This window comes from Corythoichthys intestinalis, chromosome 9, assembly GCF_030265065.1.
Source record: "Corythoichthys intestinalis isolate RoL2023-P3 chromosome 9, ASM3026506v1, whole genome shotgun sequence".
NCBI classification, from domain to species: Eukaryota; Metazoa; Chordata; class Actinopteri; order Syngnathiformes; family Syngnathidae; genus Corythoichthys; species Corythoichthys intestinalis.
In genome coordinates, this window is record NC_080403.1 from 33161002 (window position 1) to 33177378 (window position 16377).

Genomic DNA, 16377 nt, shown 5'->3' on the forward strand with positions numbered 1-16377 from the left:
TTTCTGTGGTTCTTCTAACAAGTAGATATTGAGCATGTACTAATTTGTGACAAATTAGCATCTTAAAATCATTGCAAATGAACAGAAGATAGAAACATTGGCACTTTATTTTAATCTTATACAACATTATGGAGACTTATTTTTAACCACACGTTTCTGCACGTGTATCTTAAGACATAATTGACAATAACAGGGCAGACGGACTCACACAGACTACCAACACCAAACTACTGAATTGCATTTGAACACACATTCTCTGTATTCATGGACATCAGCATGTTTAATACTTTAAGGACCCGCCTTTGTTTGTCTAGGCATCTGTTCTAAGTGTGATAAATTTTTAATTGCTAAGTTTTTCTTTATATACAGTCACTGATATCAATGAATACAGAGATGAGTAAACAAAGCCAACATGTTTGAGTGATGTTCTTCAGTCTTTGGCTCACTGTTTATACCCAAATTTCCCTTATGTCTGATCATTTCAGACATGGAACGTGAGAGAAGGTGGTCTTCAGAACTGTGGAAAAGAATGCAAATTTGTTCACATTAGTAATTATAACTAAGTGGATATTGCACCAAACACCAAGTTAACATAGCAGTTATGAACGTAATGCACTCGTCTCTTACATTCTTGAGGAACTCTTCAGCAACAATACGGGCTCTGGCATTAACGGACAGCTTCATCTCGCTAATCTCCTTGTCGATTTCCTCCATGAAATGGATGACAAAGTCCACCAGCTTGTGTTTGTACATCTGCTCCGTATGGAAGTTGGTAATCAAGAAGCTGATATCATACCCCTTGAAGAAGGAAAAAAAAAAAATCCGCTTTATGTTTAATAACAATTTCATGCATGCACTGTATAAACAAGCAACCTTGCTTCATACCTCTACTGGTTTTCTCCTTAGAATAAAGAAGTTCTCTGCCCTCATCATCATAAAGCGCATGAACTTGTGGCAAAGAATCTTCTCGATCTCATCAGCCTGAAGTGGCAGACATGGCAAATTGTTTTTGTGATGTTGATTTTAAGTTCATCCTTTGAAATACGTGCAACCAAAACGTTTGCTTACTTGCTTGACAGCAATGCTGACTCTGACAGAGTTGATGGATCCCTCGATAAGAACCTTCTCCTTGTCATTGCGGCTGATCACAACAGGCTGAAGCAGAAGTTCCTTACTGCTCCTGTAAACGACAAAAAATTATCTGGTGCAGGGGAGAATCAAGTTGGTTGTCAGAATTGTTACAATTTCATTATTATCTTCCATTTATTCAAGTCAACATTAACAAGAATACCTTATTATTAAATTAGAACAGATTTCCAGAGTTGCTTCAATAGACATGAACACAGCCATTATCATGTGGTGTTTAAAAAAAAGTGGTGTTTAAAAAAAAACCTCATTGCACTGAAGAGCTCCTTTAGGTGTATTCAACACAAAATTAAATTAAGTCTAGTACTGAACCTACAACATCTTGTCTGAGAGATATTCACAAATGACCGACATTGGGTCTGTGCTCTTCAAAAATGCGGAATTAACGTGCCCACAGCCTACACAATCCATCCATTATTTTGTTTTACTGTCTTAAATAGTTTTTATTGTTTAATTAAAAAAAAAAATTCATGCGTTATACATCAGCTGGGAGCAGCCAAAAAAGAAATGCACTGTGTCCTGTACACTGACAATAAAAAGCTTTTGAATCCTTTAAATTGTTGATGGTGTGAAAACCATCTCCATCCAGTTTGTGACAACCAACCCAACTCCTGTTTTTTGCTTAAGGCTCAACTAACAGATGGCAAGCAACGTTCTAGAGCAACGCATATGAATCAAAACTATACTTTTGTCCTCATACTTTTATATACCTAAAAATAATTGCCGCTTACCTCAAAGTCAGTGACACTCTAAAGACAATGTTACTTTATTATTATTATTTTTTTTTGTACAATTCTGATCATTTCAATACTGATTGAAACAACACCGTCCTCTAGTGGTCGAGTTATAGCAGGTTTGATAACAAGCCCCTTTCTACCTTATGTACCTGTATAGTACTGTACACGAGTGTTGATAAGTTGGAGGGGGAAAAAAGCTGATATGGATGATAATGCAAGGTTTGCATAGAAACGGTAGGACTGGTAGGAACATAACACTACCAACTTTTCAGGATGCTCAAATTGTCCCCGACAACTTTTAAGCAACCTTATTTGCATTATTTAATGAGCTCTGTTAAATATGTAATTTAGATTTTCTTCAGACTGTATGCTGTAAGGACAGCATTAATGCAACCACTATTAAGTGAATTATTTTTATTTTGTTCAGACTTACTGTACATTTCCCCTTTTCACTTGCTGAATGTGCCGGTCCATCCCGCCCCCCCCCCCCCCCCCCCCAGGTTTTATTTTTTTTCCACCCGGCAACAGCAGCCAATGTAAGTAATGTAAAGACGTCAATGTTGTGGGCGTGGGGAACACACCACTAATTTTGCTACTGAAAACCCGACTGCATCAGAGTTAGCGTAACATTAAACTGTGTAAACTTGCTAACCTGCAAAACTCGAGTTTTCAAAATGTTTCTTTAGTAGTGTTTGAAACGAAGGTTTGAATCGAACGGTATATCACCTTAACCAATACATATGAATGTTAGTATAAGTCAGTGCTTCTCAATTATTTTCTGTTACGCTCCCCTAGGAAGACGTAAATGTTTCACGGACCCCCCCCCCCCCCCCCCCCCAGGCCCTCACACAACTCTCTGCCGCCACTGTAATTTGTATTATTTGCCTATAAATTATTAATATAATTTTACCTCTCCATAATATTGTGTCCTTTTTAATATTAAAGAAAAAATATATAGCTCAACTTACAATAAAGTATAGAAAAGACTTAAAGTACATCACTTTGCCTGAATTGGGGGGAAAAAAAAAAAAAAATCACATCCAATCTGTAAAAATACATTCACGGTACATTTTTGACCATCTAATAGTGAAATATAAATTTTAATAAAATCAATCAATAAATACTAAGGAATTCAAATAACCATTTAACCGTAAAAACAAAAATTAACAGAACAAAAACAACAGTGTCATTAGACAGTGGGACAGTTTTTATTTTTGCTATTTTGCACTGAGCAACTTGGTATGCCACCTTATAGGATGCTAACAGTGCTCGTTGGTTTACTGATGTAACACTGCGAAACAAAATGGGACGATTTTTGGCAATATTCGGCACGTTTTGAGTGAAAAAAAATCAAGTGGCTTATCAATGTGAGTGGGATCTAATGTTTATAAGTGGCATCTTACTTGATGTGGCTTCCTGTTGTCTGTTGCAAACATTTTTAGACACAGACTGGTCTTTTCTCATCTCCCACTGTATTAAAAGTCAAAGCCAAACGCTACTTACGCTTAGTCATATTTCCTCGTCTTAGCTCGTCATATCTCCAGTGCTCTTTGCTGTGTACTCTAGTTTTATTCAAAAATACTGCACACACTTTGAAAATGATACATTATTCTAGTATGGCAAAAAAGTATGTTCCCCGAGGTCACATGCGCCAGCCCTGGCATCGCTCTGCGCCCCCCTAGGCCCCCCCCCCCCCCCCACACTATTTGAGAAGTATTGGTATAATTCAATACAGTTTTTTTTGCATTAATCATTTAGCCTAATCATTTAGCCTATTAATTAGGATCATATTCTTGAGAAATGTAGCCCTGAACCACGTTCGCCTAATCTTTTTGCTTTCATTAATGTCCCCTCCCCTGCCTAAAGTGTGTATGTGGGTTATGTTGTTATATAGTCCCTACCAATGTTGAGACCAAACTTACGACCTTGTGAGAATGCACACATGCACATTTCTCATTCAAGACTAAGGGTGTGACAAAATATCGAAATAGTGATATATCGTGATACTTTGTATCACAAAAGGTTATCGATATCCTACAGCCAAGAATTGAGATATCGTTTTAAAAAGGTGTCAATGTCTAAAAAGGAACCAACAAGTTGGTACCAAAATCTTCCACCACAATAGTGTCTCAGTTAACTCTAAGGCTGCAAAGACGGTGCACGACGCCGAATCCATTTAGACTGGGAACGATCGTTCATTCGAAACCAGAGCGTTCACAGTAATTCTGTCCGATTTTCAGGGCATTTACAGGTCATTTCCTGTTGAGTTTGGGTCACTGCCTATTCATTTGGGTGATTCCCAGGCAGTGTTTTTAATCTTACTTTAAAAAAGTAATTAACTCAGTTACCTGAATGTAAGAGTAATTAGTTACTTGGCAAAGTAACTGGTGATAATTTTCATGTTTTTGTTTTTTACCGGTGCCCTACATTTGGCTTGGACTCCAGGAGACTCCGATGGCTGGATGGAGACCTGGTGGCCATTATTCTTGCTTCATACTTTATGCCATTGGCGCAATCAGCTGCCACTCAAACACACCGGAACTAGCGTTGAAGTTGAATCTTTGTGTCAAAATGATTCAATCGAAAAAAAGTGCCTTCAAAACTTTTCCCACTTCAAAAAAAAAAAGTGTTTTTTTTTTTCAAAGTGGAAAAAGTTTTGAACAGAGTTTAAAACTTTTTGCTTTTCAAAAAAAGGGATACTTCAATTAAAAAAATATATATATTTCAAATAAAAAAATATATTTTCAAAAAATATATATTTTTGCAAATGATTTTTTTCTTTGATTAAAAATAGTTTGTTGATTAAAGCAACTTTTATTGCGATTGAATGATTTTGACACAAATGTCCTACCCCTAATATGGCTTGAACACAAAAAGGATTGCTTCAATCAAAGAAAACTGTTTGAATGAAAAATAAAGTGTTCAAATGCGAATTTCTGAGTCTCAAATATTTTTTCACATTCAAACCTTTTTTTCTACGATTGAATTTTTTAAAATTTCTGATTGAAGTGATTTTTCTTTTGAAAATATATATTTTTTTGTTTGAAGCGACTTAATTTTTGATTGAATAATAAAGACACAAATGTCCTAGCCAAACTGTGGTCCAAACGCAAAATTACATGACATCAATCAAAAATGGTGTTTCAATCAAACAAAAACTTGACTTAAATAAAAAAAAAAATTTAAATCAAAGAAAAATTGTTTTCAAATATATTTTTTTGAGTTTCAAATTTATTTTTGCATTCAAACACATTTTTTTTGATTGAAGAGATGTTTTTTTCGATTGAAAATATATATTTTGATTGAAGCAACTTTTTATTTGATTGAAGCAACTTTTTTTTTTTGATTGAATAATAAAGACACAAATCTACCTCCATACAATTGGCCCTACCCCAATTCTTTACCCTAAACTTAACTAGACACAGGGGTATTGCAGATATTACGATAACTAGATAGTAACCTTTGCTATGTGTGGAAGTTATTTAATGTTATGAATCAACCGTTAAAGTTGTTGTCTGTCTACTTTTGACATGTGTAAATTTTAAAACTATTTCATCATTTTAAAGATAGATTTAAGTCAAGATTTTGCTGATTTAGGAGCATTTTAGATAAAAAGTTACTTAGGTTCGCTAGGAAGGCTCTCTACAACAGAGCCTTCCTGAGAAGGCTACTGCTTTAACCCCTGGGTGTTATTTGTCCATTTTTTGGCTTTTTTCGTTTTTTTTCTGTGTTTAAAAGGAAAAAAAGCATATGAAAAAATACACTAGGGAGCTGATATTTCCTGCAGGATACTAAATCATGTAGAAGTTCGAAATGGCACCATCCGGCAATTTCTAACTTATTGCAAACAGGCTGGGAAGATTTGCACTAAACTCTTGTTATTTTGCCATTTTTTGGCTCATTGACTCCCATTATAAATCATGATTTTTAATATGCTGTAAACCTGATGTTTTATCATGCATTTTCCGTGATTATTGATGCAATCGCTTCTTTGGCGACTCAAAAACATGCAGATAAAAAAAATTTTGTGTTGACACCCAGAAGTCACTAGATGGAGCCATAGGCCAATACATGAATTTTCTTGCGAAGCTAGCTTCAGATCGGTCAAAAATTAATGCAATAAAGACGGTTGGCTTTACAAAAAAAATGGTGTCAATGTTGTCTGAGCTCACTTTCAGTCTATTTGGGCATGCGTATTTGCAATTTTGCACGTTTGCACAAGACAATAAAAAGGTACTTCCCGGAAATGCAAAAAAACCAAAACAAAAAACCACGTGTTTATTGTTGTCGTTTGAATTTCAACTTTTATTGGTTGGGTGTTTGAATTTCTTTACTCTCATTGGTTCTGGGCATTTTGGGAGTCTCTGTTCTCGCGAGGATCACCATTTTGCATTTCTTCCAACACAACTTATGATCGATGGCGGCGAGAAGTATTTCACCGCAGGACACGATTCGAATGGTGTTAGAAAATCCTGATTCCGACGACGACGACCTTTGTTCGGACGCTTCTTTGGAGAGCCCAGAAGACATTGAACAAATTCTTCCGGACTTTCGATGCCGGAGGAGGACGGCTTTGATGACGAGGATTAGGAAATAGTTGACAACATAACGAGATGAAAGCGGGGAGCAGAAGGCGGGGGCACGGACATGACCACGTTGAGGCGCATGACGAAAATGACGGCGATCGAGGTAATGACGAGAGTGAGTAAGCAAATGTTTTGCATATCAAGGTTTGTCTTGTAAAAGCTGATCAAAGATCAAAGCTGTTATTGTTGCGTGCGCTTGTGCTTTGCAGGCCTGAGGCACATACTCCTGCCGCCGGCGCGCACTCAGGTGGCCAATGTGTGTTTTTTCACATGCCGGACATTTCGTCATGCAGCGCGTTTGTGCTGTTCACGGAGATCTACCCTGAGTGGAACGTGAAGAAAAGCTACAAGCGCCGACTATTTCTTGAGGAACTTGGCAAGGCTCTAATTCGCCCAGAAGTCCTAAAACGGGAACCACCGCCTTCTGCCGAAGGCTTGGTTGAGCAGCGAGCTGGACCCCCGTCCAAGCGCAAACAATGTGGCCTTTGCACAAAGCCACTTCGGGCTTCGGACATAATAATAAATAATAATACATTTTATTTATAACGCACTTTACATTTGAACAACAAATCTCAAAGTGCACATCATGAATTGTGTATGTTGTTATTATGTTAACTGTTATATTGTATGTATGTTTTGTAAAATTGTTAACATAAATTCTATCATCAAATCAGTTATTGTCACGTTGTCACAGTCTTGTTCTAAAACAAAAAATCTATTGTTACGACTTTTAATTATCCAATGATGTAATTATGTAATATAAAATATTTTAGTTTGATTTATATATAGCCTATATAGCATAGTTAGTTTTACTATTAGGATAATGCTGCTATTATTGTCCATAGGGGGCCAAAACAAAAAAACTATATGTTTAGATAGGTCTGATGCCACTGAACATTGTGAGTGGTTGAAAATGAAAACATATTCAGAAATAACTTAGTTATCACACTTCAAAGGAAAAGCCATTTTTTGGACAAAATCACAAGAGTTGAATGTAAATGAGAAAACTGCAATTGTGTAAAAACTGGGCATGCATAAAAAAATCGGTTGTTATGACTTAACGACTTATTCAAGCCTCTAACTATGTGATATGGAATATTCAAATTAGACTTTTGTTTTTTATATATATACAGCATAGTTAGTTTTGCTATTCGGATAATGCTGCTATTATTGTCCATAGGGGGCATTGAAAAATAAAAAAAATAAAAAACTATATATGTGTAGATAGGTCTGATGCCACTGAAGATTTTGAGTGGTTGAAAGTGAAAAAATATTCAGAAATGACTTAGTTATCACACTTCAAAGGAAAAGCCATTTTTTGGACAAAATCACAAGAGTTTAGTGTAAATGAGAAAACTGCAAATGTGTAAAAACTGGGCATGCATAAAAAAATCGGTTGTTATGACTTAACGACTTATTCAAGCCTCTAACTATGTGATATGGAATATTCAAATTAGACTTTTGTTTTTTATATATATACAGCATAGTTAGTTTTGCTATTCGGATAATGCTGCTATTATTGTCCATAGGGGGCATTGAAAAATAAAAAAAATAAAAAACTATATATGTGTAGATAGGTCTGATGCCACTGAAGATTTTGAGTGGTTGAAAGTGAAAAAATATTCAGAAATGACTTAGTTATCACACTTCAAAGGAAAAGCCATTTTTTGGACAAAATCACAAGAGTTTAGTGTAAATGACAAAACTGCAAATGTGTAAAAACTGGGCATGCATAAAAAAATCGGTTGTTATGACTTAACGACTTATTCAAGCCTCTAACTATGTGATATGGAATATTCAAATTAGACTTTTGTTTTTTATATATATACAGCATAGTTAGTTTTGCTATTCGGATAATGCTGCTATTATTGTCCATAGGGGGCATTGAAAAATAAAAAAAATAAAAAACTATATATGTGTAGATAGGTCTGATGCCACTGAAGATTTTGAGTGGTTGAAAGTGAAAAAATATTCAGAAATTACTTAGTTATCACACTTCAAAGGAAAAGCCATTTTTTGGACTAAATCACAAGAGTTTAGTGTAAATGAGAAAACTGCAAATGTGTAAAAACTGGGCATGCATAAAAAAATCGGTTGTTATGACTTAACGACTTATTCAAGCCTCTAACTATGTGATATGGAATATTCAAATTAGACTTTTGTTTTTTATATATATACAGCATAGTTAGTTTTGCTATTCGGATAATGCTGCTATTATTGTCCATAGGGGGCATTGAAAAATTAAAAAAAAATAAAAAACTTTATATGTGTAGATAGGTCTGACGCCACTGAACATTTTGAGTGGCTGAAAGTGAAAAAATATTCAGAAATGACTTAGTTATCACACTTCAAAGGAAAAGCCATTTTTTGGACAAAATCACAAGAATTTAGTCAAGATAAAATAACGCCCAAGGGTTAAGATGGCGGCTGTTTACTAACGCAGCTAGTTCTTTATTATACATGTTGCTAATGCAGCCATGTCTGTCATTTGCATCTCGTTCTGTAAAAATGTGATATCTACCGAAGCATCATGTGGGCGTAGTTTGTAGGCTATCGGCTACAGTCAGGTATTATTGGAGCCACCTAGCATAGTAGCATCGCGCTTGCAACGGCGTCATCCTCCCTTGCTTCCTCCCCACTCCTGCTCTGCTCTCTCGTCTCCATGAGTCAGTCTTTCTCAAGACTTTTCTCGCGTCAGTCAACCAACATAGTAATGCACGACTTTCCCGCCTCAGTAACAGTAACGGCGTTGCCAAGATGAGAAAAGTAATTCATTAGATTACTCACTACTGGAGAAAATAACGCCGTTAGTAACCCCGTTATATTCTAATGCCGTTATTAACAACACTCTTCCCAGGTCACTTCCTGTTCTGTAACTCAAAATAAACAGGAAGTGACTCGTAAAATACCCCAAAATCAACAGGAAGTAACTGAAAATCAACAGTAAATAGCCCAAAATTACCCCATTGCCTAGCATTGGCTGCCACTGACGGCCATAAACGTTCAATCCAATTGAAGTGGGAGGGATGGCAGCGAATGAACATTCGCTGCCATCCCTCCCAGTTCAAATGGATTGGACGTCTACTAGTGATAACCTCATTCCAAGTCACAGCAGAAACGTGTTTTTCTGTTTATTACTTGTTTGTAGAAAATCCTAGAATGATTTCCTGACCAATGTATCGATAATCGTTGTATCGCCATACCGTCAGATCATCGTTATCGTGAGCTTTGCATCGCAAATCGTATCGTTAGGTACCAAGAGGTTCCCACTCCTATTCAATACACCCCAATAACACTTGCAAAGTGGCTGCAGGAACAATTTTCCATTATGGAAGATTGCTTAGTGCGAGTTTGCACAGGTTCAAACTTGTGTGGAGGTACCAATCCTTTGCAAGATAGTAATGCAAAGGAGAGTGACATACCTGACTTCCACCTCGGGCTTGTTGTGACGTTCCACCACCTGAGAGGAGAAGTTCTCCAAACACACGGCCGCCTGCAGGGTGGCCCTCACGGCGTTTAAGTAGGGACGCAGAGTCGCCGTCTAAATAACAATTTGAACAAACTCAGCGTTTGCATTCTTTGTACATTTTTTTATTAACGAAATTCTTGTAACAACAGGATTTTCGATTAACCCAATAATGTCAACAGCTCAATTTAGGGGAACTTAATGGTTGTCGGTGCAAGTTTACGCTCATAATTAATTAGGAAAACATGTAGATAATTATAAGGGGTAAAAAAAAAAAAAAACTAAATCCTACGAAATGAGAACAACAAAGATTCCAGAAGACAATTACTCCACCACTTTAATTCATACGAACCAACATCCCGTTTAAGTAGAAATGCGAAAGTTACACAGTAACCGTTGTTGCAGTATGGTGTAACTATTTAAGGCATGCTTATAAATTAACTCAGTCAAGATATACTTGAAGGGAACTCTTACCATTTTTGCGCTGTAAAAGACGGAAGTTCCGAAGCCACGCCTGTGATTCCGTTTCCGTAAATCCTACATACTCCGGAAAATGAACGGTGCGCTTGTTTAAATACATATTTTACACCAGAAAGTGGTGCGCTTTCCACAATAGGCATTTTTACGACTAGACCGTGTTACTCCACCCGGTTAGATATTCAGAGTATACAAAACGAACATTGCTCAACGACGAGTCCATGTCACAGCATTAAAAGTAGGCTTTTGTTTGGAGAACGTGATGTTATTCGTTAAAAGGTGCAAATTTTAACATTTTTGAACTTTAAATATTGTTTTTGTAATCTGGATAGCAACTTTTCTTCACTAAATTATTTTTTTTTCTAGCTGATAGCTGTATACTTCCCCCGATTCCATAGTATAATATGGTCTAAACCAGACTATACCATTACTGTGAAGCGCTCACATGTTTTTATTTGGTCAGAGAGTAGTAAAATAATGGTTTCCTACTTATTTATTGTTGTATAAATAATTCTATTAAAATAAAATTGTTTTAAGTATTGGTTATATTGCGACTGTATTGTAATTTTAAAATAAAACCGATAGTTATCCACCCCTGTTTAATCAATGGAGTATTCCATCATGGACACCATTCGCTTTCGGTAAGTATAGTCGTTTGTAAAATAAACAAAAAAAACCTCACTCAACAATAACAACCTATCTATATTTGATATATTTTATTTTTCATTTAACAACGATACATGCACACCGCTGCATAAAGATTACGTAAGTGTTTCCGTGAAGATATTGTGATTTTATTTTACGGCATTATCGACGGTATGGGCCGTGAAGGCTAACAATGTATAAACCAAACTACGTCTACGCAGTGTGAATTCAAAATAAGGATTGACATGACAGGCTAAACACAATTCAAACATTTTATTTTTTGTCCCAATGCTTTAGTTTCTTCTAATATAGCCAGGTCTCTGGTTTTAAGCAACATGAGTGAGCTGAAAGACTGCCCCCCTTTAAAGTACTATGACTTCAAGCCTGTGGAACACGTCAAGGTGTGTCCTCGCTACACGGCCGTCCTGGGACGCTCAGAGGATGATGGGATTGGTATCGAGGAGCTGGACACGTTGCAGCTGGAGCTGGAGACTCTCCTGTCTTCAGCTAACCGCCGCCTCCGAGCCCTGGAGGAGCAGAGACAGGTAGATAGATAGAGAGAGTGGACCTGGATTTCAGGAATAATGAGCACTCCCCCACCATGTTGCAGATTCTCACAGACTGGCAGGATAAGAAAGGAGACAAGCGCTTTCTGAAGATGGGAAAAGACCCTGACCCCACTGCGTCGTCACGCCACAAGCCTAAAAAGCAGAAATTAGATGGCAAAAGTAGTCACGGGCAAGGCCCAGGTCCTGGCAGACCTAAATCCAAAAACCTGCAACCTAAAGTCCAGGAATATGAATTTACAGACGATCCACAAGACGTTCCTCGCACCCCTAAAAATGATGTTCCCAACAGGTCAGCAACCACCTTCATCAATTAAAAATGTTGTGGAAAAGTAATTTATTCCGAGTATTACTTTTGCAGTTGGTCATTAGTTTACATTGGTTTTCAGATTCTGGGCTTCTGTTGAGCCGTACTGCGCAGACATCACAAATGAAGAGATTCGGTTGCTCGAAGAACTTCTAAAACCACCAGACGATGAAGCGGAGTACTTTAAAGTAAGTCATTAATGTATATTAGTAGACTAAGCAAAATGGGTTTTTTTTACGTTACGGATCACGTGTTGAGCTTTGGTGCTGTCTGTGTTTTAGATTCCAGCATTAGGAAAACACTACTCACAGCGATGGGCTCAAGAGGATCTGCTGGAAGAGCAAAGAGAAGGGGCTCGGGCTAACGAAAAAAAGAAGAGTCTTTTGGGTGGTCCTCTGTCTGAGCTTGATGCAAAAGGTGATGGGATTTGGCTGCCAGGATTTTTTAAAAACTAGTTGCAATGATGATAGGAGCGGGTGGTTGTACCCATATTGTACTACTCTGATGATTACTTTTTACCAAATTAACTCATTCACTACCAAAAATTATATCACAAGACATCCCCTTCTTTCAAGTGCCATATAATACAGGTAGTTCTCGGGTTATGAACGAGTTCCATTCCTTCGCTGGCGACATAACTACACCTGAGCTTTTTGCCCCCTCAAAGAAGACGGTCGGGAGTATTATGGGAATAGTGTGGGAGTATTTCGGCTACCAAAAACAAACAGACAGCCACGGCTTAGAGGAGAAAGGACAGCCGAAGTGCAGGCAACACGTCCAACATGATTTCACATTTACGTGACGATCATTCGTCACTTTACACAAAATTTATGGTAAGTAAACGCTGTCATGAACGTTTCCCACCAGCTACAAGAGTTAGCTCCAGTGTGTTTAGTGTGTCTAGCGGTGGTAAAACATGGTGGGGTTTTTTCCCTGGCAACTGTCCGTGTTGAGAAAGAGAGTTTGTGTATCATGTAGACATGATCCGAGTCATATACATGTGCTTTTTATGGAAAATAATTCAATTATTTTTGTTCTGGTGGTAATAATGTTGAGCAGTGGGTGTAGGCTCACCTTAAGAACTGCATTTATTTGAATTTTATGTAGAATATATTTTTTAAAATTTATTTTAACTAATCATACTAATGTTTCAATTTGCTAATATGTTTTGAAAAATAATTCTGTTCAATGAAAAAAAGTTTTTTGTTTTTTTTTTTAACCCAGATACTGTATCTCGAAAACATTTTAGAGCTGTAATTGCAATACCATGATACTGTGAAACCATGATATGTTTGCTTAAGGCTACTATACCGTCAGAATATCATACCGGCATATGCTTAGTCGCACCATTGCTTGGCCCTCCAATGTCTTGTCCAGTATTAAGAAATATTGCTAAATGGGAATGTTCTACAATATTTATGCCTCACTGTAAACGTTCATGTGTTTTTTCCCTTTGCTGACCTTTACTAGATGTGGACTCGTTGCTGAAGAAGTCCGAGTCCCAACACGAGTCTCCGGAAGACGGCTGTCCATTCGGCCCTTTAACGCAACGTCTGCTCCAGGCTCTCGTGGAGGTAATTATTTGGAAATGGGAATATTTTCAACAAGCACTTCCACAGAGCGCAGTCATTCTACAGGAGTTTAAAGGGATCCTCGATCTTTAAGACGAATAATTCTTAAAAGATAAATTTTAGTATGAGTTATAATAATTTGATATCAAAACCCCTTTTAATGTTTTTGTTTTAATAAAATTTGTAAAATTATTTTAAGTGATAGGTCGCCATTCTTGTTGACGTCGCCGAACTTCCAGTGTGCCACTCGTTAGCTACCCCAACATGTCGTCGGTTCTGCCCTTTCAATTTGAACCAGATTGGAAAAGTGAAGAGCAGGACAGCACTGTCGGTCGTTCACAAGACGAACAGCAAAGGCAAAATGCAGAGCAGGAAATACCTGATAAGACAAAAGTTGGGCAAAACTGGCGATGTACTCTCGACAAGTGCGTCTCAATAACAACGGAGCGAGAGAGTGTGTGCTGTTGAGCACTCCAGTTTTTGTTAGCAGATCTTCAAGGTAAGCTATTGCGTGATCAAACTTACCCCAGTATAATTATGTAGATTGTTAGCATCCAGAGCTGTCGTGTGCTTTCCATACAGTACAGGCCAAAAGTTTGAACACACTTTGTCATTCGTGCATTTTATTTTTATGATGATTGACATTATAAACTCACTGAAGGTAATAAAACTATGAATGCACACGTGTGATAGTCAGGATCGGAGTCGTGTCGTGGCTGTCCTCATTAAATTCGTCATCTGGATCGAGTGTCCTCCATGTTTTGTACATCCAACTCACGTTTAGCTTCGTAAGGGTGGTCCATATTAAGTGCTCGGCGCGCATCAGCTGGCCACTCTACCATTGCATTGGACGTGTTTGGATCAGTTTGAGTAGCAGCATCACTCATATTAGGTGAATACTGAACAGACACGCTTACTGCCTGATGAAATGACAGTAGAAGTGAGTTATTAGCTTCCTCTGTGACTAGCGGTACACCCGAAGGTTCGCCTACCGCTGTAGCGACAGGAGCGGCTTTGCTACTTAAGTTAGCGACCAGAGTGTCTTGTCTTTGGCGCTTCATTGTGCGCACATTTCAATCGATATCCGAGGCACGTTGAGGCTTCTTGTGAGGGAAAATAGTTGGAACAGCATTTTTTTTTTTGGTCTTGTTGTTGTCGACTGAAAACCTCGAACGCGGTAGGAGAAAAATGGCGAGAACAAAGCCTGGGTCCTTGGGAAGTTTTGCCAGTCTGCAGGCTGGCAAAACTTTTTCCCAAACCTTTCTCCACTTTTTGTCAACAGGAAATCTGTGGAGACTCACGTCACTCCCCTTGTTTCCATTTGACTGCAAATTGCATCCAAAAGCAGCACATTGTGGCATTTTACTTCACGAGTTTAGGCAGCAATATGCAATTGTTGTACACGCTACACAATTGGAAACAATTGGAAACATCCCATTTACGTCATCACTCCGTGCCCGCAAAACATGGTGTCAACTATTGGTCAAAATATGTACTAAATATTATAAAATATTGCCATTGATTTAACATTTTATGTGTATCTAACAAAATATTTTAGTACAAGAGAACAACTGTGGTTTATTAGAGCCTACATGTATTTAAGGTCGAGGATCCCTTTAAACAGTCTTCTTTGCCAAATTTAGGAGAACATAATATCCCCAATGGAAGATTCTCCTATACCAGACATTTCAGGGAAGGATGCCAATGATGGAGCTGGGACATCTCCACGAAGCCAAGGAAAATCTTTTAGGTAGGGCTGAGATATCTGGAAATTAACTCAAGTTCTGTTCACTCATTAAAATGAAAGGAATAAAGCAAATTGACTATTGTAGCGCTCCTCACACACGTTCCCTGGAGGCCCGTATCAAAGAGGAATTGATTGCCCAAGGACTACTGGACTCTGAAGAGCGACCTGGCCCGGGCGGAGAATGCGAGGACGAGGTTCTGGTGGAACTCCAAAAGAGACAGGCAGAGCTCAAAGCCCTGATCGCTCACAACAAAACCCGCAAGCAGGAGCTGCTTAGGTGAGGTGCATCACAAAAGTGTCTACCGTCATACACCTTTCATCTGTTTTTTTCTGCTTAGGTTGGCAAAAGAGGAGATGCGAAAGCAGGAGCTGAGACAGAAAGTCAGGGTGTCTGACAACGAAGTCATGGAGGGATTTCGGCGAATCATGGCAGCCAGACAGAAGAAGCGAACTCCAACCAAGAAGGAGAAAGACATGGCATGGAAAGCTCTGAAGGACAGGGAAAATATCCTTAAGTTACTGGATGGCTAAAGGAAAGATGACCCCAAAAAATGGGAAATAGAATTCACAGACTTCAGTCACACACTCCTACATTCTGAACTTACTCATTTCTGTCCGTTTCAATTGGAGAGCTCAAAGTAAATGATTTCTTCAGTGCCATTGATGGCTCCCCCAAGTCAAAATGGATTGGACATCTAACTCCGTCAATGGTAGTGAATGATTTAAGAAAATCTAGCTCTGTACATGATGGGCATTTCTCTTGCTGTTTTTCATTGGTATATCACACATGCATATCAGTGTTTGTATAAATAATGACTAATTAAAGTTGTTGTAATGAAATGTAAAGTATTTTTCTTTTAAGTACAATCATGTGGCTCTTTTTTACTTCTCTGAATTTAAATGAGTTGATCACAAATAGACGTCCAATCCATTTAAACTGGGAGGGTGGCAGCGAATTAATGGCTGCCACCTTCCCAGTTGAAATGGATTGGACGTCTATCAACATCATTAGCAGCCATTATCAAAGGTAGACCCGTGCGGTCCATAATGCAAGGCAAATGCTTGGGGGAGTCGCGGCGTCCAAAAGGGCGTCAAGAAAAATGTTCATTCAGTATTTCATGATCAGTAT

The 16377-nt window shown here is 38.0% G+C and overlaps 2 protein-coding genes across 5 annotated transcripts; one reads left to right on the forward strand and one right to left on the reverse strand.

Annotated features, from left to right (window-relative positions):
- Positions 1 to 89: 89 nt before the first annotated feature.
- Positions 90 to 10550, reverse strand: LOC130921208 (actin-related protein 2/3 complex subunit 4-like). 2 transcript variants are annotated; one of them, XM_057844842.1, is made up of 6 exons: positions 10410 to 10550; positions 9892 to 10010; positions 1069 to 1180; positions 886 to 981; positions 628 to 798; positions 90 to 517 (listed from the first exon to the last, which is right to left on the reverse strand). In XM_057844842.1, exons 1-6 carry the CDS (start codon positions 10410 to 10412, stop codon positions 512 to 514), a joined length of 507 nt encoding a protein of 168 aa, XP_057700825.1. In that variant the 5' UTR covers positions 10413 to 10550; the 3' UTR covers positions 90 to 511. The 2 variants fall into 2 exon arrangements, with proteins under 2 accessions (XP_057700825.1, XP_057700824.1); XM_057844841.1 differs by lacking the exon at positions 10410 to 10550 and adding an exon at positions 10288 to 10312.
- A 117-nt stretch (positions 10551 to 10667) lies between these two features.
- On the forward strand, positions 10668 to 16133 carry tada3l (transcriptional adaptor 3 (NGG1 homolog, yeast)-like). 3 transcript variants are annotated; one of them, XM_057844840.1, is made up of 9 exons: positions 10668 to 10691; positions 11355 to 11602; positions 11668 to 11915; positions 12013 to 12118; positions 12212 to 12347; positions 13401 to 13504; positions 15145 to 15251; positions 15334 to 15525; positions 15587 to 16133. In XM_057844840.1, exons 2-9 carry the CDS (start codon positions 11393 to 11395, stop codon positions 15777 to 15779), a joined length of 1296 nt encoding a protein of 431 aa, XP_057700823.1. In that variant the 5' UTR covers positions 10668 to 10691; positions 11355 to 11392; the 3' UTR covers positions 15780 to 16133. The 3 variants fall into 3 exon arrangements, with proteins under 3 accessions (XP_057700823.1, XP_057700821.1, XP_057700822.1); XM_057844838.1 differs by lacking the exon at positions 10668 to 10691 and adding an exon at positions 10871 to 11053; XM_057844839.1 differs by lacking the exon at positions 10668 to 10691 and adding an exon at positions 11054 to 11177.
- Positions 16134 to 16377: the final 244 nt, after the last annotated feature.